Source organism: Branchiostoma floridae, chromosome 3, assembly GCF_000003815.2.
Source record: "Branchiostoma floridae strain S238N-H82 chromosome 3, Bfl_VNyyK, whole genome shotgun sequence".
Classification (NCBI taxonomy): domain Eukaryota; kingdom Metazoa; phylum Chordata; class Leptocardii; order Amphioxiformes; family Branchiostomatidae; genus Branchiostoma; species Branchiostoma floridae.
In genome coordinates, this window is record NC_049981.1 from 29,763,580 (window position 1) to 29,785,241 (window position 21,662).

A 21,662-nucleotide genomic window follows, 5' to 3' on the forward strand; every position below is an offset into this window, starting at 1 on the left:
CAAAAAAGAAGTCGTATGTGAATTTTAAAGACAACACATGTGCTGTTTTGACTCAACGATCTCTCGTTTGTATACCTCTGTAAGGCCAGACAAGACTAGTTTGAGATCTGTCCAACAAGAAATACACCTTGAGCTGCCTTAAAACGACACATTCACACTCGCATGTGGAAAAACTCTTCACCCCTATTGGTCATCCAACTGCGCCGTGCACAGTTAATGATGACATCACCACTTTGTGTGTCTGCTGCTGCCACCTCTGCTTGCTCCAAATCCCCCCGCTCTGCCCCTACCCCCTCCACTGAACCTACCACCCCCTCCACCTCTCCCCCTGCTGAAGCCTCTTCTGTCTCCTCCCCCCCTGCCGAACCCCCTCCCCCCTCTCCTGCTGTCCATCCTCTGCTCCAGGTCGGGCAGCTCTGTAGCCACTTCCAGACGGGAATCGTAGGAACCTTGGAATGTGTCCTGCGGAGAAACAAATTCCCAGTCAGAAACTCGGGTGAAAAATAGGTTAAGGTAAAGATAAAGTAGCCTTTATGGGCTGAGAGGGCATTGGTTGTTATCCACTGCAGGGTTGTAGCCAGCACCTGTCCTTGAGGCCTTTGAAGAAATTTTGCAGCAGGGGACTGAAAAAAAATTTCCCCATTCCGTCCCCTGGGACAGACAAAAATTGATATGTAAAGATATAAAAAAAACTGAAACCCATGTGTTCTTCTTCACTAAAACAGATGCCATTGAACATCTAAGTCTACAAGCAAAATTTGCACCTCAAAATGCAGGAAATAGTGGTTCAGAGGGTCTTGATTTAAAAAGTTTCCGGGACCCAGACCCCCTAGAAATGACGCGCAACGTGACGCCATGCCTTCGGTGCTCGATAGGATTCCCATTCAAAATCAAGGGGACTGAAAATGATTTCAGGCTGGCTACAACCCTCATCCACTGTGTCTAGGGAACAGTATTGGAGCCCATTTCTCTCTATCCATTGCCTTTTACCTCCCCAACCAGAAGTAGGGAGAGTTGTGTTGTTCATCTGTGTTGGTAGAATACGTAATAGAAAAACGCTTTACAACCAACACTGGAATTAAACACTATAGGGACTTACCACTTTAAAATACGACGCAACAGAGTTCGTCCGAAAATTTATCATTAGAGGGGCAAGTCCCTACAGTGTTATTTCCAGTGTTGGATTTTTCTACAACAGGTGCTTCAAAGGCGTTGTTCAGTAGTTATTGTAGTAAAAACTATGTAGATGTGCTGCAGAACGAGGCACAATAGGTCTGTGCTCCGATCCAAGGCACAACATTTCCTCTGGCTGTATGTTAAACCCCACTGTCATCGATTCACACAATCAAGGGAGTCTGGGTGGGATAAACGAGATACAGCAACATAATCATACACAACTTAACGAAACTATAAAAATAACAAGCAAACTATATTATCAAGCATAATTCAGCATCACATTTAAGTTTAAACAATAGTTTGAACTGAGAGTATACAGCAGAATATCTCATACAGAACTTAGAAAATAACAAGCAAAGTATATAAGTAAAAATCACTGTCAAGTAAGCGGTAAAAGAGTTTGAAGGGCAGAGTATTGAAACAAAATTGATGACGGCAGTAACCACAGTATAAAATGGGAAATTGAAACGTCAAAAGAAAGACAAAGCTCAATGATTGGGGGTTGCAACATTGATTGACCTACAGCACACTGAAGGTAGCAAGGAGAAGGTTGATAAGGCAAGGTAGGTATTAAGGTACAAAAATGACTGTACATTTTTCCCCCGTCGAACTGGTTAGTTTTTTTAACAACAGAACTGTCTGGAATTTCAGCAATAGTAGTGATTATCTGTAATACACTCAGTGTACTAATAGCTAGGCAATCTAAACATTCAACGCTGTTAGTCTAACAGTGCTCTTTCTGAGAAGACTTACCACAAACTGGTCTTCCATGGATGATGGCACGTCAAAAGCAACTCCCTGTGAGTGGAAAAGAAGGGAAAACGACCTTACTCATCATAAATCATCACAACCCAGATATTAAGTATGAAAACCCACAAATGTGGCTGGGAGAACTATAGATGATTTGGTTGATTACGTTACTGCCACTGAACGAAAGAGACATTTAAGGGTCTGCTCTAACAATGTCAGCTATGAAGGATATAAGGATATAATGGAAAAACTTTATCAAATGCACCTCAATAGAAAAATTCCGAATGTATGATAATGGTTGGGAGAACTATAGTATTCCAGCCTTTCTTTTCAACATTGACACTGTCAGGTTCTTAGAGGGCTTTTTCAGAGATGATTTCTTGCAACACAGTCTCACCTTGTTGTTGGTAAACATGGTCATCCCCCTGACGTTCTGGTCGATATCTTCTCCGAACCTCCGCTTTATCGCCGTCCAGAAGTAGCCCTTCCCGCGAACCGGGCGATCCGTGTGGAACAGCATCGTGGTGAAACCCTGTGAAAGAGAAAAACGGTGTACACTCATTCTGGACAAGCCTTCCAAGGGAAAATACCAGCTGTAGTACATGAGGAAAATTGTAGCTAAAGGATGTTAGCCTGGGTACCATCTGGAAAGTAGTTCGCTCCAACGTTTATCATACACTATATACAGTTGCTTCTCTCCTGTTCTGTCTGGGAAGTTCGACATCTCTCACATCTGGTATTAATTTTGGACGAGGGCGCTGATTGGTTCCTACACATGAGCGAATTAAGGAATGGGTTCAAGCGCTCGTTTGCACAGGCATTCCAACACCCGAAATACCCTTGTTGTCATCGAACGAGCACTCTAGAACCCATTCCTTAATTCGCTCATTAACTGACGTCACTATAAAAGATTTGCATGTACAGTTCCCCAGACGGGTATCAGAAGCAAACATAGAAGCAAACCACTACCCGAATGGTACCCAGGCTAATAAAAGATATGGTTACAGTAAAAGAATTAATATGTAGCTGTGCTGCAGAACGAAACACAATAGGTCTGTGCTCCGATCCAAGGCACAACATTTCCTCTGGCTGTATGTTAAACCCCACTGTCATCGATTCACACAATCAAGGGAGTCTGGGTGGGATAAACGAGATACAGCAACATAGGTCATACACAACTGAATGAAATAACAAAAAATAAAAAATAACAAGCAACTATCAGTATATATATATGTGTGTAAACATAAGTGCAAATAGTGCAAAGATGCAATGTAAAATCATTTGATATATCGAAGCAAAGGGCAACAAAATCCATTTGAAAACTGAAGAAAGGTATCAAATGTTGAATCCAGCAAAATAAAAGTTGAGCAAGGAAAATGCTTTGGGAAGAAGAGCTAAAGAACAAAGTTGGGAAGGGGCCGGGGCTACATTTCAACAGTAACTTTCAACATTCACAGCCGTTTCAGAAATGTGAATTTTTTATCATGGCACCTGAGCAACAACTTTTATGTACTATCTTAGCAATCTCAAATGTAAGTTCATCTGTGACAGTAATTAACATTAGGAAACAATTTTACCCTCACTCAAAGAGGCCATCTACATCAAAGCCATCAACCTTCCCTCAACCGAGACGGGAGCTGATACCGACTTCCAAGCACCTTTGCTGATGTCACACTTCCGGTCTAGATGTGACAACTTGAAAAGGATCAGAGGACTGATCGAAAGCTTGTTGTTAAGTGCTTTATTTTTTGCACGGTTACAAAGTTTAAAATTGTATCATAATATCTTACAATCGATAACAACAAACCATTACCTCATCTGCATTCAGCAGCGATCGTTTCTTGATCTCTGAGGACCCCGACATGACGGCCAGCGCCGCGGCAACCGCGTTGACCGCGCCCTTCTCCGCTATCAGCTTCTCCGCGGCCTCCTGGAAATGTGTCAGCATCTTGTCTGGGACTTCCTCGATGGCCCTGGGGGAAGGGAAAGGTTTGTTGTGATTCTATGGTATCCTGAGAGACAAAATTACTGTCAGACAGGTCACAGTACAAGAGACTGTGACCACAAATGATCTAGTGGTATTCCTGCTTAATGGGAATTTCTTACTTGTCCCAGTGTAAGGGCATCTAGTGCGTCAAATTTCTTGTCATTTTAAGAAAAGCGTGTCAAAATGACACCTGGACACGTGCCTGGCTACAAGCCTGTCCTCTTTAGATAAATGCCTGATGAGTCAGCATCTCTGGGGGGAGGGGAAGGTTTGTTGTCATTGGGCGTAGGCTAGGTTTACACAGCATCTTGTCTGGGACCTCCTCAATGGTTCTGGGGATTTTATTTCCAAGATGTTCGTTTAACCAAACCGAAAGAATTTGTTTAAAGAAGCCACTAAGACATATCCTAACTTCCCCACATTCACAGAAGACATTTTTCTCTTAAAATTGCAGAACCCACAAATTGTAGAAAAAGTGGGGCTTTCTGTCTTCCTCTGCTTCCAAAAAAGAAGTCAAACCAGACCCGTTTAGGTTTCGAGTAGCCTCTATTTTCAATAATGTTTATCACTGTTTATTGTCACATATATGTCCCCTATGTTTCCATCATGTACTTGTAATTAGACCCCAGGCATGAATTAGAGCAGGGGGGTGGGGCGCCTTTCTTTTCCTCTGTAGAAAAACCTCTGATGATATGCCTAAGTCTGCCTTCACCTTGCCGAGTCATTGGCTGCTGCCTTCACGATGTCGTCGGGCTGCGGAGCGTTGATCTGGCGGAACTTGATCCCCGCTCTCCTCTCCACAAACCGCAGGTCCTGCTCCCGGTTGGGCTTGTAGAAACAGACGCAGACGCCGGTCCGACCGGCGCGGCCCGTACGCCCCGACCGGTGGATGTACGAGTCTACGTCCTGCAATTAAAACACAACATGAAGACATTAATGGGTGAATTTTGATATATCCTAGGACAGAAAGAAATCTTGAAACAGACACCGGTCCACCCCATGCAGCCTGTACGCCCCGACCGGTGGATGTACGAGTCTACGTCCTGCGCAAAAAAGACAACCAGGAGACATTGCTGGGTGGTACTTTTGATATTTTCTAGTACAGAAAGAAGTCTTGGATCTACATACACTAATCACACAGGTTGAATAACCCTTTGAAAATGAGTTTTCTTGTTAAGTAATATCCTGAATTGCTTCTCGGATTCTGCTGACTGTCCTATTTTTCCCAAATTTGAAAAAAAAATATTGGCTACACCTCCAGTTGACAAATTTTCACTGCCTCTTCAGTCATCCAAATAATCTATGGGCCTCAAATTTCAGTGCCTGTATGTGGTATGTTTTGTATGTTTTCTGCACCTTTACAGTGTATGTTTTGTCTGTTATGACCTGTACTTGGCTTGGTTGGGCAAAAATGTATAATAAAGGCCTTCCTTCATTCCTTGTTCACTCACCGAGGGCGGTTCACACTGTACCACCAGATCCACCTCGGGGATGTCCAGCCCTCGTGCCGCCACGTCAGTTGCAACCAGAACCTGGATGTTACCGTCACGGAAGCTCTGCAATGAGACACGCCATTGGTCAGGAAAGATGAAGGTTGGGCTTATGGTAAAGATAACAAATAAGACACCATGATCTGATGGTAACACACAAGGCAAGTACTCCTACCGTATCCGGCAGTCAACCAGGACAAACAGGGTTGGAAGCATCGCTATGGGACTGGTCTGATATGTAAAGCTCAAGTCATGGACAGACATCAAATTGCACCATAGGACAGCATGTACATGTTATTAAGTGACACACTCAACACGAACATAGCCAAATGTGACCGTGACCTCCAACCTTTAGAGTCAGCTCCCTCTGTGCCTGGGGGATGTCTCCATGAAGCACCTGAGCCTCCTGTTTCAGTACCCCCTCTAGGACCAATTGGTTGGCCTCCTTCTTGGTCTCGCAGAAGACCATGGCCCTGCCGTGCTGCCCGCTGTACATGGTGATGATGTCCGCTATAACCGGGGCGCGCGCCTGCCAGCCACATCGGATAGCAAGGTGCTGGGTGGAAACAACAAGAGGATTGTAAATACACTAGGGATGTGTATCAAAACATACGAGAGGTTATCTCTAACACAGGGCTCTAGCCAGCGTCCGTTTTTCCGTCAATTGACGGAAATTTGCTGCGAATGACATCCTTGGTGGAAGCTACAGGCGGCTTGGGGACGCCATCCACGGTCGGAAAGCCACACACTGTTTGTTTTGCTATTGTTATTATTGTTGATGATGTGTGTCAGCGCTCTTTTGCATACGATTATCTCATTAAAAACCCGTTTTTCACAGTCTCAGTTCAGTCGAAATTAGATCATTTTCACCGTTTTCGCGACAATGGGAATTGGCTGACGGATCAAAATTTCGAGCTGGCTACAGCCCTGCTCTAACATCCATAAATAATTTCATCAGGTTGGTAAATACTCAATATATAGTACTATTTTGGTTGTGTTTCAAGAACCTTACTTAACTGTATATGAGAGGTGATCATTAAGTTCATAGCCTCACCCAGAAATAAGATGCATGATTAAAATTTTTGGACAATTCGCGGTGAAGGGGTCACAGCAAAAATGCTAACACACCTAAAATCAATGCTTATTGTGCAAACGGAATAATTCTAGCACCAACACAAGTATGACTATGATGACTGTGCAGTACCGTACCTCGACTGTGGTGGCGCTCCTGTTCTGCTCAGTGCCGATCATGTCCACATGTTTGGGCTCCGCCTTCATGTATTTCCTGGCGGCCTCGTGAACCCAGTTCGGCAGCGTGGCCGAGAAAAATAGCGTCTGCGGGTTCTGAGACTTGTCGTCTGGAAAAAGGAGTGATCTGTTATTTTATCTTTAACTCTTCCACGCACTCTAGCGATATATATGCATACAAAACTTCTCCAAACATGAAACAATAAAAAAAACGGATGAACTTTCGAAATGAGCTGCCTAAAAGGGTGTCAAACACTATGGTCTTACAGTACAATCCTCAGATAGCATAATGGGTTCGGTTTGGAGCATTTCCTCAACTTTTCATCAGAAGAGGGAGCTCAGTGTCATCATAGGATTGTGATTGGTGTGCCCTAGGAACCTACCTTCTGTATATGTATCTATATAGCTGCTGGTGTAACAGATAAAGCTACAGAAGCTGGTGTGTTATGGCAAGGGGCAGTTACACCGGCTATACAGATACAGAAGCTGGTGTGTTATGCCAAAGGGCAGTTATACCAGCCATACAGATATAGATACAGAAAAAAACATCTTATGAGGCTTGTAGGCTGCCAGGATTTCGTCCACTTGTTCCACCATTCCGATTTCCAACATGCGCTCAACAGGCAGTGTTCTACTTGAAAGTACAGTTCTATAGAAGGGCAGTGTTCTACAGTTCTATAGAAGGGCAGTGTTCTACAGTTCTATAGAAGGGCAGTGTTCTACAGTTCTATAGAAGGGCAGTGTTATAAGGTCTATAGAAGGGCTCTGATTACCTTTTTTATAGGCGGCCTCCAGGATTTCGTCCACCTGTTCCACCATCCCCATCTCCAGCATGCGGTCGACCTCGTCCAACACGACATGGCGTAGCTCGGACAGGTTCAGCCGCCCGCTCCGAACGTGGTCCTGGATCCGTCCGGGCGTGCCCACCAGGATGTCCAGGCCTCTGTTGATGGCATCATCTGAGTGGGAAAATAGAGAAGATAAAATTAACTGCTCTTGCTGGCAAATGGTAGGCTCCACCAGGCCTTACAAGGAGGTACAGTTACTTATCTTTGTCCTGAAACATTGCATTGGACACACTTAAGAACATTTTAAAGTGTGGTTAAGCCATGTTGATTTAATTATTTGGATGACATCCTCTGGGAACCCAAAAACTGATGCGAGCATGCAAGTAAAAAAAAGTTTGACAAAAAAATAAGTTGCCTTCATCATGAAATCTAAGTGGCGAGGAAGGTTTAACAAATGACTGAACACACAGAATATAGAACCAGTATATCGAACAAGAGATTTTTCATTTTTATTCTTTCTCATCTTCTTTGACCTAGGAATATCCTTTGACATTGGCAAAAGTTTTTCAATATTTCTTTTTGCTTTGTACGATTTATGGTATGGTTGAAAGCTTTTTGTTTTTAGAAATGGCTGAAAATTGGTGCCATCGGGCTGATGTCATCCATATAATCAAATCAACATGGCCTTACAGTAAAAACTATGTAGATGTGCTGCAGAACAAGGCACAATAGGTCTGTGCTCCGATCCAAGGCACAACATTTCCTCTGGCTGTATGTTAAACCCCACTGTCATCGATTCACACAATCAAGGGAGTCTGGGTGGGATAAATGAGATACAGCAACATAGATCAACACAACTGAGCAAAATCAGATAAATAACAAGCAAACTATGTAAGTAAAATTTACTGACGTGTGGAAAGAATAGTTCAAAAACGCAACAAGAAAATCATAATTGATGAACGCAGTCACAACAATATGAAATAATGTCCAAAGATAGATACAGTTAAAGGGCAGGGAAACACAGGGCTGGATAAGAGTTACAGGGGATGAAACAGGGTAAGGAATAGGATTCTAGCCAGGAGCTTATTTCAGCGTAACGGTAATGGCAAGGTAGCAAAGCATTCATTGGTGTGGAAGGGGGTCTTAGTCCTTTTGTGCGGATGAGATTTTGGAAATGGCATTGTAAGGGTACCCACGAGGGGACCTAAAATCTTTTTATACCACGTTATTAGAAGGATTTTCTGACATTTACATAGTACATTCTATTTTCAGAAGCAAAGAGGCAAGTCACAGAGGAGAGTACCAGCTTATTTGGCCTGTCGTCAAAAGAATCGACACCATGGCTGGGTCATTAATATTTCAAAAGCATCATAATACGCCACCCAAAGTCTGTCCATGACAAGATGAATGAAGTTTTCTTTGTGTGACTTACTCTGCGGGGGGTAGGGAGTCCCTCCGTACACACAAAATGAGGTCAGTTTGGTGCTGATGCTCTTAAAGTCTTCATAAACCTGCAACAAACAGATAAACTGTCATAAGTCACCAACGAAGCACCTTTATCGTGGGTTAGGTGCATAGAAATTATGACACAAAAACATTGTATGAAAAGAGGGCACCAGATATGCCAACAGCATGAAGTAAAGAATGCCCCCTATCAATTTGTTTGGAAACTGCATGGCAGAAATGTCCAACTGGATCTCTGCTGAAAGACCATTACTAATTGTTTGTTTATTTGTTTATTTGACCAGGTGTGATATCTTCAAGTTACCACTTTTTAGTGTCAAAACTCTACTGTGACATATTACAATACAGTTGAACAAAGTATACTGAAATGCATGAGTATACTAAGTGCCTTTCAATGTCAAACTTGAATGTTATGCATAATAGATACATTTATCCTTCATAAGATAGGACAAGCAGTGTTTTTACTTCAATAGGAAGCAGGCTGGATAAAAATTCTAACTGGAAGCTATGTGACTCTACTGCCCACCCAAAAAAAACGTTTAGGGTAAGCAGGTTTTTCTAGGGTAGGTACATGTGTAGGGAAACAGGAAACACAACATTTTTTCCTAGGCCTAAGGAAAAACAAAGAAGAACAGATTCTGTCCGTACCTGGATGGCGAGTTCCCTGGTGGGAGCGAGCACGATGACCACCGGCGCCCGGCCGCGCTTGATGGACACCCCATCTTTCTGCAGCCGCTCCACAAGAGGGATGCTGAACGCCAGCTGCACAGAAAACAGAACAACTTAATAACGCCACAGTTGAAACAACCTAATGTTATGCATGCCAAGTTAATAGCCAGGTTGCACCATCAACATTTCAGGTTGCCCCACTTCTTCAGTTATTACTTACTTCAAATCAGCAACATGTACATATCCATTATCTTTTCTTCCACTTAACGTTACATTGAACTATTTATGTTCCATCTTATCGGGAAATAAATACAAAAGCTTGTGCACGTAGCTCACGGAAAAGCAGTGTTCCATCCGCAAAATGTCAGGTTGCGCACTGTACACGTGCTACCTCAATGGGTTTACTTTAAAATTAAGTTGCACTAAGCAAAATGTGGTTGCAAGTGGCAAGTGGATATTTTGAGCACCATGTCGGACCACTCACATTAATCTTAAAAAATAAATAAATAAACCAAAAGATCAGCTCACCGTCTTTCCTGTGCCCGTTCTTGCCTGAGTGATGACATCCCAGCCATCGTACACAAAGTCAAAGGTACTGTACTGAACTGGGAACAATTTCACTACGTTGCGGGCTGAAAAAAAAACATTAGCAGATTTATAAAAAATATATATCTCATCATAGTTAAATACAACAGTGGTGACTTTCTTAACCTTAAGGCCTTATTGTTGATTTCCGTGGTCATTTTAAGCTTACAAAAACTTGTCAGTTTAATGTCATGAAGTTCAGATTTTATGGACGGTTTGAGTTGGTCCCAACAAGCATATTTCTCTCCCAGGATAGAGGGACAGGTCCTACAGACAATCCTGATACATGTGAATATACATGTCACACTAGAGATTGCGATTCAGGACAATTGCTGATTGTCCTATGATAGACTGCGATCAGGATCTGTCCTAGGACAATTGGTGATTTTACTAGTACAGATTGCACTTGGGATTTGTCATAAGACAAACTTGTTATAATAGACAGATTATCACTGTACAGTACAAACCTTTCAGTTTGGTAACTGTCTGTGCTGTGATGCGGAAGTTTTCGAAGTCTCCCTCCTCTTTGGTTATGGTCCCATTTTCGGCCACCCCGTTTTCAGCCACCCCATTCTCATTTGCACACTTGTGTTTGTAAGGGAAAAATGGAACAGTTACCATGAAAGCTCATCTGTGCAGATAAATGTAGGTTACTATAGTATTGAATCAGACAGAGACCCTGATGCTGCTACCCAATCATTGTACTGTGTACATTGACATTGTGCTCAACTCTAGTCCAGTGGAACAAGAGGTCTTATTTCTTCAGGCGTCAGTTTCAGTTCTTAGAGAGCACACCATAGTCAACATTCATATTGGACTATACATGTACTCTAGTTACACAGAGTGAATACTAACAGCTGTCTTACTCTTACTCTTGTAACACACTTAATCATGATCGAAATGCGTTGAGACCAAGTACTATCTAGTGTTCAAAATCTTTTGGTGTAAAAACCAGGGATATGCACTGAACATCAAGCCTGTCAAGGTACTGTTACTTTATCTGAATAGACTTACACTCAACTTTTGTGACTTGATACTTAACTAAAAACATGCAGAAAATGTAGCACTGGGCATAGATAAAAACACTGTATGGTCACTGAAACCAGTGAAAATTTTATTAGAGATCGTCTTGAAATTATCTTTTCTCAGCCCAAGATACCTAAATTCTAAATCAACATTTTGTTAGAGTCCATTCCAAGACACCATGAGGGTTTTTAGGCGATATTTATAATTAGTCTGAATTATTTTGAATAAAAGAATATCTGAGCCACAATAATTAAATTATTTTTAAAAAATTGACGGAGAAAGTACTCATATATTTGAATTCCTTTGAATATTTTAGAAACATTTTGAAAGTAACTGTACAAAAATATCTTTATTTAGAATAATTGTGAAACCTCTGTGTGATTATTTGATGTTTACAAATATTTACAAAAAATGGTAAACCTCGCCAAATGGTTAAATTAGTTTATTGCCCCCATAAAAGTAAGCCCCATTGTTGTATCTGTATATTTTTAGATTTCACTGCTGGGCAATGGTGGATCCTTTGTGGTGGGCCATTGTTGCATGGCACCCAACCATACTTTGCAAGGATGTGTGAATTGCTATCTTCCCAGCCCACTGAATCATTTACAAAAAATGGTAGAAAATGGTAAATAATGGTAGAATGCTGTTATCATTATTTAGAAACCATTAGAAGTATCCAATTCCACACGATGAATATTTCCAAAGTTTTACAGGACCAGGGAAATATTTATAAAGTTGAAACAGTGTTACAAATATTTCTGAAGTATCAAATGTCCTAGACATATAATTACAAAACTTTAAAATCAATTCTAAACAATGGCCACAAACATCCGCATGGTGTCTTGGAATGGACTCTATCTTTATCTATCATCATTGAAGACCACATGTTACTTTGACAAAAAATAGTTAAGGTACAGCTTCAGGTCTGGACCTGTATTAAACCTCTGTACTGGTAACTGTACTTGGTGCTATGGTACCTTTTCCTAGTAAAACTGCTCAAGATTCAACCCTTACCTCCCCATCTGACCCAGAAGCACCATTCTGTACATGGCCATTTTCTTCTTTTGTTTTCTTTTCTTTGTTCTTCTTTTGTTTCTTGGGGGCGTCGCCCTCTGCTTTGGTCTTCTTTTTCTTCTTCTTCTCTGGTTCTTCGACACTTTTCACAGACTTGGCAGCCTCTGTCTCCAACTTCCTTTTCTTACTCTTCTTGTCCTTCTTCACTTTCTCTGGCTGTGAACGAGTAAAAAGTAGACAAAGTCCATAATTTTGGCTTAAGTTTCTTTGGCTTCTTTGGCTTAACGTCCCGCCCCAAATGGATCATGTAAGACGTGAAAGCATCCTCAAGTCAATAGACATAGCTGTGCAAAGGCTAAGTGAACGGTGTGACAGTTCATTACATGTAACATATTCAGCTGCTGCAATGTTGTGTGACGTTGGTGTAATGCAAAAGGACTGTCATACCAACTATACACCAATACAGATACAGTATTACAAAGGTTATATAATGGCTAATGTGAAGGAACAAGTGCACAGTACAATCCTCAGATAGCATATTGGGTTCGGTTTGGAGCATTTCCTCAACTTTGATTCAGAAGAGGGAGCTCAGTGTCATCATAGGATTGTCACTTTTATTGTATCTAATTTAAGTAGTGATGAGTAGAGTTCATTCTGCATGGTAGAAGCGGCTGATGCCATTGGGCCGTTTCAAAAAATAACTGGGGGTGAGTTGAAGAGGTTAAATTTAACAATGGGGAGAGCAAATCTTGGATTTGGATTTTGTTTAAAGGGGTCGAACAGGGGTCGAATAAGTCTGGATTGGGTCGAAAAAGTCAAGAACTAGCATGTTCGCACTCTCAGACTTGCCGCAGCTTATTTCCAAATATCAACCTCGTGCGGTTTTCACCATTATATTTGTAAGGAATTTATTGACACTTTGACATTAATTACCATTTTCAGAACCTAATCTATGTTGTCGTAATTTGCATAAGGGAAAATTCTCACAGGAGTCTGCCCATGCGAGAGTTGGATGCACGTGCAACGTGGGACAGACTATCTCCATTATAGACTTAGTAACTTAGAGACAGCAGTAGCCTAAAATTAGCAAAAAAAGTGGATAGACTCATAGAGTAGAGTACTGTAAATGCAGAATTTTCGCGGTAGTTTGCGCTTTTCGCGTTGCCAATGTACCGCGAACAGTTCTTTTTTTCCCGCTACAGCAAAATTAAATCCCCGCGGACTTAAATGTATTTTACAGTAGTTTCAGCCAAACGTTTAAAAGGACACTAAAAATAATAACCTGATGGATGATCTAGAACACTGGGGAACAATAAAAAGAAAATGTCATGAATCACCTAATGCCCAGTTTGAAATGTTTCATGGATAAAACAAATTTCTGTAAAATTTACATAACTCTCCTAATCCTATGGAGTCCTGACGCAAAGCCAAACTTGCCCCAACTATCTCAAGAAATTACACTTACAGTTCCGTCCATTTTCTCCTCACAAACCGATTCTTCGGACACCTCCATGTGCACCGTTTTCTTGGTCGTCTTTTTGACCACCTGTGCCGGCATTTTCACCTACAATATTGAAGTAAAAACCAAAAGAAACGCAGAAAATTTTCCACCTCGAGCTCCGAAGTTTCCACGTGGTGATGAAATGTCCGGCTCACCTTTGACCTTACAACGCAATGCATGATGGGTTGAAGAGTCCAAAGTTTAAAGTTTAAAGGTGAACTTTTCAAGATTGAGCATGCGCACTGTCAAATTTTGCACGGTCCAATTTTTCTGTCTCTAAAAATTATTCCAGTTGTGATTACGACTGTTTTATACCTGCTACAGAGTGTCAGGAATGAGACGGGTATCGTGGCATGGCTGACAGCGGTGAGACTAACTGGAGAAACCATCCTGACTTTGGGAAAGCGAAAAGAACGCCGGAGAAAGGCGGAGCGCGAGAGGGGGTGTGCACCCCTCCCCTCCCCCGCCGGTGCCGCCCGCTCGCACACCAGGTCGCCGGGCACCGGTATGGGCAGGGCAAGACCAAGAAAGGTTTGTGATAGGCTAGATTTCCTATCAAGACTAACATCCGGTAGAAATCGAATGGTACACAGGCTATCTAGGATCTGTAACTGGAAATACTGAACAACGCCCCTTTCTTCTTCTTTCTTACTGCCTAGCCTCTAACGTTAAATTGAGAGATTATTGGCAGACTACGCATGAGTTAATTACAATACAAGTGACCGGTACAAATAGACAAGGGAAAATGAAGGAAAAATGCTAAGGAAAATGAAAACAAACTGATTTTGTGTGTGCAAAAGACAGGACAGGTGAATTAAGTGGGTTAATAGAACATATATTTTATAATACATATATACAAGACGTGTGGGGGTGGCTCAATGCAGCAGGGTCCTCCCCAGCTCAGTTTTGAACTGGGACTAGAGACCCCGCCTCCGCCACACCAGGCTCAAGTCCATTCCACTCTCTGATGGTCCGAGGGAAGAACGAGAGCCTGTAGTAGTTGTTCTTGCACGCGATGGCCTGCAACGTTTTAGAGTGATTGGTGCAGCGGGAGCATCAAGCCACCGGGACAAGCATGGTCGTGTGAGGTACATACATGATGTTGTTGATGATTTTGTACAAAGTGACCTGGCGGGCAATCTTCCTTCTAAGTTCGAGGGACTGCCAACCAAGAGTGTGAAGCATGGTGGTAACTGAGCTTGTGCGTCTAATCATTAAATAATAAATACATATCGGGCAGCTCTTCATTGCACCATCTCTAGGCTACTCACCTGGGCCTTGGTGTGAGGATCCCAAACACTACAGCCGTACTCAAGAGCTGGCCTAACCAGAGCCATGTAGGCTCTCTCTTTGGCCGCAGTGCTGGATATCCGCAGGCAGCGTCGTAACATTCCCAATGTCCTGTTAGCTTTTGATGTGGTTTTTTCAACCTGTTTGCCCCAGGTCAAGTTGGAAGACATATGAAGGCCAAGATATTTTGTGGAACTTACCTTGGTCAGGGGGTGTTGGTGGAGGGAGTAGGGGAATGTTATCGGGTTTCTGGAGGCTGGGACCGACATTACTTCGCATTTGGACGGATTAAAGGCCATAAGCCACGTCTTCTCCCATGAACAAATGCTATTTATGTCGTGCTGGAGTTTTTCACAATCGTTCTTTATTGAGCCTTGAGGTAACGTTAAAATACCAGGGAATAGGTTCTGTAAATGATGTTGTTGTAAATGATTATACGCCAGGCGTTCTCCGTAATCAAGAAGGACTGCGTAACTTTTACCTTTTGTTTCTCTCCCAGGCATGTTACAGCATGAGGACGGGACCCTACTGAAGCCCCTTCAGCCTCCGCCGCGCGGACAGAAGGAGCTTGGCTTCTACCAGAAGATTTTTGAGGAGGAGACCAACGATCAGGACCTTCTCACCCTGAGACAGTTCATGCCAAAGTACCTGGGCAAGTTCGTTCCTGAGGATGACCCGTCACGTATCCTTTCTTCACTTTTTCTCTCTTTCTTCCTTTTTAAGTGCCATGTTGATCATTATGGCACACTCTTTGTTTAACGTCATACCCTAGCCAAAGCTAGGTACTAATTTTCACCTGAGCGAAGTGGGGAAAGTCGCGTTAAGTGCCTTCCCCAAGGGCACAAGATCGGTGGCTCAGCAGGGTTCGAACCAGGGACCTCTTGGGTCTGAGCCAAATGCGCTGCTGATTACGCCATGCAAATCTTGCAAAACTTTTATAAGACAAAGAAAGAAAGAAGAAAATTCATATCAAATCATAACCAGGTATCTAGCCGTACTATAGCTACCAATTCTCTTTTTTTTGTCCACAAATAAGTATTTGTGGAGAGGACAGAAAAGACTCGGGAGATACAGCTATGATACTGCTGGATGCCAGGCTAGAAAATTCAATCCCTACAACTGCATATGATTTGGAGATTACTTTCAGACTAGAATTCTACTGATGCTGAAGAAGAGTGAAGCATGTCTCTCAGAATGTCCAGAAGTAAATCCAGATCTTATTATATCATAATTGTTTACCTGATTGTCTATACTGGATAAATGCATTCATGGAACACATAGTTGACCTTAACCTTGCCCAGAGGTTTTTATCAAGCTGGAGGACATCACCAGAAAGTTCCACCAGCCCTGCATTCTGGATGTCAAGGTGAAGTGTAGATCTATAGTAGTGTACTAGCCAGCCTGAATTTTTTTCTGTCCCGTGGATTTTGAATTTGGAAATCCTGTTCCCTCAGGAAAACCACTCATGACTTTCTGTGTCTAAACTCAGGTGGGGAGACGCTGTTATGACCTGGAGGCCACGCCCGACAAGATCGAGCGAGAGAAGAAGAAATATCCGCCGATCGACATTGTGGGGTTCCAACTAATGGGAATGAGGGTAAGTCATTAGCTAGAAATTCTGTGAGTTATATATTATAGCTGACAAAAATTGAAGTACATGAAGTGGGGCTGACCTCTTTTTTTAATACCTTCCATTTTGGATTGACTGAAGCTGTCGACCGTCTCCTAAGACGAAAAGAGCTGAAGAGAAGGCTGAATATCTAAAACTCATACCTGTGCCTGTAAAATTGTGTAGGTACAGGTCCCTATTTTAGCTGCCTTGGGTAGAATCTCAGAGCTATCCGTGCTACTGCACACAGAATTCTTTTTCAACCAAGCACACAGAGTCATCACACCCTATCTTTTTGATAAGGGCATTGGGTTCTTTCACATACAGAGATTTGATGCAGAGATGTAAAGCTCCCTATACATGGGGCTGCTAACTTTACGTCAACATCCAAAATCACAAATCCTTAACAACATGTACGAGCGGAGCCTTCTGATCTAAAAGTTACAGAAATTACTTTGATTTTCATTTAACTGTTGCACATGTTTTCTTTTCTTTTCGTACAGATCTATAAGAGAAAAACAGGTGAAGTGGTGTACTATGACAAGAAATATGGGAGAAGCCTCGATGAAAACCATGTTGGCATGGGTGAGAAAGTTTATTTTCAATCCATTATCAAGCTAGTCATGAATTGTTAAGTTCTGTCTTTGTTTGTCTAATTCACTGGTAAAAGGAAGTTTAAAATGTATTGACAATAAGGCACATGGCGATCAAACTTTGAACCACTTCTCATTACCTGGTATCCATTCCCCTTCTATACATAAAGATGGGTAATGTTAACCTTAATTGCTTTGGCACATTGTGAGTTTGATCCCCGGCCGAGTCATACCAAAGAAGTTTGAAAATGGTACATGCTGCTCTCTCTGCTTAGCACTCAGTATTCGGGAAAGGAGTATCAGGGCTCGAAATATTTTTCCTGCATACCTGCACCGGTGCAGGTAACATTGAACATTACCTGCACCAGACAAATTTTACCTGCACCACTCTGAATTTAGGAAGTATGGATCATACTAGAATTGTTCAGAAACCATTCATTTGCTATTTCTTCTTTAATACACTATATGTGGTAACAGTCAATGCAGCTAATAACAATCCACATACACCTACATTATAGGACATTTATGTAAGTGTATAAAACCCAGTACATGGACCAGTGCAGGTTAGGTGTAAGTAGACACAGGAAATACCTGCACAGCTCCAATTTTACCTGCACTAACCTGCATATGCAGGTGGTATTTCGAGCCCTGCGTATGGTAATTGAACACACACCACTACCAGTGGACTCGCCCACTGTTGAGCCAAAAATCGGTTACTCAAGCAACTGGATATGATTTTGACTATAATAAGTTGGTTCCATAGGAGACAGGTTTGGAATGATGCTCATATCTTTTCCAACAGGACTGACTAAATACCTGACCATGGACGGGACCTGTCCGCTGCAAGTCCGAGTGTTACAGGCCATCCTGCGTCGCCTGGAGAGAATCAAACGGTTCATCAAGACCCAGTCTCAGATTTGCCTCTTCTCCAGCTCCCTCCTCATTGTTTATGAAGGAGAAACAGAGAACTCCTTGGAGAACTCCTTGGAGGAATCTACACCAAACTCCGGAGAGAACAGTACAGAGAACTCTACACATGAAGTCCTAACCGACACAGGCCGTTCTTTGCACTCAGTGGCTGTAGCAAGTGATGACATATCTTTTGATGACATGCAACACTTGTCAAATTACGCAGCATCACATTCCAAGGGAAATAAAAACGTTGAAGCTGTTTCAGAACCTAGATTGCGGCAATTCCCATCCCAGAATGCCATTGGGTTGACACAGGAGGTCCCAGAGGCAAAAAGGGTCAACGGACCACATACGCACGTGTCGGGTCAAGGGGCAAAGGGCAAAGCAGGGTCAACTGAACAGGCTGTTGCAGCCACACGCCACTCAGGTTCACAGAGAGACGCTGATGCTGATTGGTCACCACCAGTAGAGGATGGGCTATCCTGTCCAATCAGAAACAGTGAGACAGACTGTAGAGTTCAGACTAAGATTGATGTGAGAATGATTGACTTTGCCCATGTTTTTCCCTCTGACCATATTGACGAAAACTACCTGTATGGTATAAAGAACTTGATAAGCTATCTAGAAAGGATAGGTTCATGATCAAGACAGAAAACAATGGACTATTTTACAAAGAAAAGTTACATAATGTTGCTTTCATCCTATTGCGAGGGGTACTGGGTGATTATTTTTAATTCAAAAAGCCTAGGGTCACATTTCCAAACCAGTGGCCAAGGACACAAGGTATGATGATACAAAAGACAACAAAAACAAGAAGGCATGATTTGTATATATTTCTTGGTATACATTTTTATTTCTCCTGAAAGCCCGGCTAGGCCCTAGTTACATCTGAGGTCTCAGTGCCACAGGTGACCGTCAGGTAGCCTGTGTTTACACAAGCTCTCGCCGGCTGGGCTTAATGACCCCCTCCCCAATCGTAGGGCCGGCCGTAGGGGCGCGATTTTATTCAGGCTACCCGTCAGGGATATAGCCCTGATCCGGCCCTGAGGCCATCTATTTGTTGCTAGGTCCCGGCTTCATTTTGAGTCCGACTTAAATTCAACCTGGGGCTCAGCCTGGCTAAGAAATGCCCCGGGAGCAACAAGTTGTCCCACAAAGCCATGTAGGGGCCACGACCAAAAGTGCCAAAAAGGCAGACCATGCACCGGCAGGACCCTTTTTCCATTTGGGACTGTAGCAGGGGTTCTAGCCAGCATCCGAACTTGCTGCTGGGGACAGACATGAATTTTGCCTTGCCGTCCTCTATGATGGACAAAAAATCGGCACGTAAAGATATTAAATACTGATTAATTACTGATGCCATGCAGAGTCTACAAGCAAAATTTGTCCCTCAATGCAGGAAATACATTTTTGAGGGTTCCAGGGGGAACACATAGCCTGACTAAAATCCTAGCGGCCAGCCCTACAATTGCCGCCGCCCTAGGAGGGGGTTATTAACACCAGCCAGCGAGAGCTAGTGTAAACACAGGCTTGGGGAACACACTCCCAGACCCAATAGGATCGTTGTCCCTTGACAGGATTTCCAAACTCAAAATCCAGGGGACGGGGAAAAAAATTCAGGCTGGCTAGAAGGCTGGACTGTAGCCTTAGAAATGTAATCCTAGCACAAGACTGGACTGATTGGTTAGCTGTATTCACACCATGGACGTACCATATTGATAAGCGTGGTACGTTGGTATCTCAATCTCAAGATTATGTACTTGCCATATTCTCTTTTGCAAGTATTGAAAATGACGCAAACAAAAACACTAAATGTGTGGCATATATTATTGGTTATTCCACAGAGAAATCCCTAAAGATGTATAAAGTCAATGTTTGAAACCGTTTTGACCTCTTGTGTGATACTCATGCCAAAGTGTCTATTTTAGCAAAAAGCCCTATATAGAAGGCCAGCTATGTCAAATAGATAATAATGGTCTATTTTCAATGTTGTCCTAAATATTTGTAACAGTAATAGTGGTAGTCTGGTAAGCTATATTTATATCATGTGTGGTCCTCCCTATAGTCTGGTATCCAGACATGATAATTAGGTTAATCAAACCTAACCCAGAAAGACATCGAGCTTATGTTGTGGTCTTCTAGATGCATCTTGTACAGGACTATTGTGATGTATCATGTTCAGAACTACCTGTTGTCACATAGGAAGAGATAGAAGACCAGTGTCACTTACCTGGATCTGTTAAATCTTAGGTACACTGTATGTTCTTCGGCACTCAGTGTAAGCGCAAACTCGTCTGTCCGGGGCTGTAACAGGCCCCTCCTCGGAGATGTTTTGCAGGCTGCTATAAGTGGGATTTAATCAGGCTATGGCCTTCGGCAAACCAAGTACATCCCAGTTTTTTTTTAAGTGGCGTAGTAAGTTAGAATAGGCATAGGTTTTCTCTTAGTCTGGTATCCAGACATCATTATTGGGTAAATGAAACCTAGCCCCAAAAGACAATTGGGTCATGTTGTGGTCCTCTAGATGCATCTTATACAAGACTATTGTGATGTATCATGTTTAGAACTACTTGTTGTCATACAGGAAGAGATAGAAGACCAGTTTCACTGTCCTAAATCCAGTCATTTTTAGGTACTTCGGCACTCTGTGTAACGCAAACTCCACTGGCCTGGACTGTAACAGGTCTACGGAGGTTGTGCGGGCTGCTATAAGTGTGATTTAATCAGGCTATGTCCTTCAGTAACAAGGTACATCCCAGTTTTTTTAAGTGGTGTAGATAGTATAGGTATTGTGCATAGAAATATGGAATTATACAGTGTGATTGTTTAAAGTATGCAATGGTGTCACTGTATACTCTACTCTTGGAACAAGACTCGAATTGTACCTCAGGTATTGCTTCTGTGTTTTTCCTTCTGCCTAATGAACCCATACTGCAGAAATAGTTACCTGATGAACCCATACTACAGAAATAGTTACCTGATGAACCCATACTGCAGAAAAAGTTAACCTGATGAACCTATAATGCAGAAATAGTTAACCTGATGAACCCATATTGCAGAAATAGTTACATGATGAACCCATACTGCAGAAATAGTTACCTGATGAACCCATGCTGCAGAAATAGTTACATGATGAACCCATACTGCAGAAATAGTTCCGTGATGAACCTATACTGCAGAAATAGTTACCTGATGAACCCATACTGCAGACATAGTGACCTGATGAACCCATACTGCAGACATAGTTACATGATGAACCTATACTGCAGAAATAGTTAACCTGATGAACCCATACTGCAGAAATAGTTACCTGATGAACCCATACTGCAGAAATAGTTACCTGATTAACCCATACTGCAGAAATAGTTACCTGAAGAACCCATACTGCAGAAATAGTTACCTGATGAACCCATACTGCAGAAATAGTTACCTGATCAACCCATACTGCAGAAATAGTTACCTGATGAACCCATACTGCAGAAATAGTTACCTGATGAACCCACACTGCAGAAATAGTTACCTGATGAACCCATACTGCAGAAATAGTTACCTGATGAACC

General features: G+C 42.4%; 2 protein-coding genes across 2 annotated transcripts; one reads left to right on the forward strand and one right to left on the reverse strand.

Annotated features, from left to right (window-relative positions):
* Positions 1 to 225: 225 nt before the first annotated feature.
* LOC118411810 (nucleolar RNA helicase 2-like) lies at positions 226 to 13,898 on the reverse strand. Its single transcript, XM_035814296.1, has 15 exons — positions 13,663 to 13,898; positions 12,198 to 12,413; positions 10,625 to 10,742; positions 10,101 to 10,204; positions 9,552 to 9,665; positions 8,872 to 8,950; positions 7,425 to 7,610; positions 6,613 to 6,761; positions 5,753 to 5,959; positions 5,365 to 5,469; positions 4,626 to 4,819; positions 3,740 to 3,899; positions 2,324 to 2,458; positions 1,930 to 1,974; positions 226 to 462 (listed from the first exon to the last, which is right to left on the reverse strand). The coding sequence occupies exons 1-15, from the start codon at positions 13,753 to 13,755 to the stop codon at positions 226 to 228; spliced, it is 2,142 nt and encodes a 713-aa protein (XP_035670189.1). The 5' UTR covers positions 13,756 to 13,898.
* A 16-nt stretch (positions 13,899 to 13,914) lies between these two features.
* On the forward strand, positions 13,915 to 20,991 carry LOC118411238 (inositol polyphosphate multikinase-like). Its single transcript, XM_035813385.1, has 6 exons — positions 13,915 to 14,229; positions 15,488 to 15,670; positions 16,290 to 16,354; positions 16,478 to 16,585; positions 17,101 to 17,182; positions 17,993 to 20,991. Exons 1-6 carry the CDS (start codon positions 14,052 to 14,054, stop codon positions 18,742 to 18,744), a joined length of 1,368 nt encoding a protein of 455 aa, XP_035669278.1. The 5' UTR covers positions 13,915 to 14,051; the 3' UTR covers positions 18,745 to 20,991.
* The last annotated feature ends 671 nt before the right edge of the window (positions 20,992 to 21,662 follow it).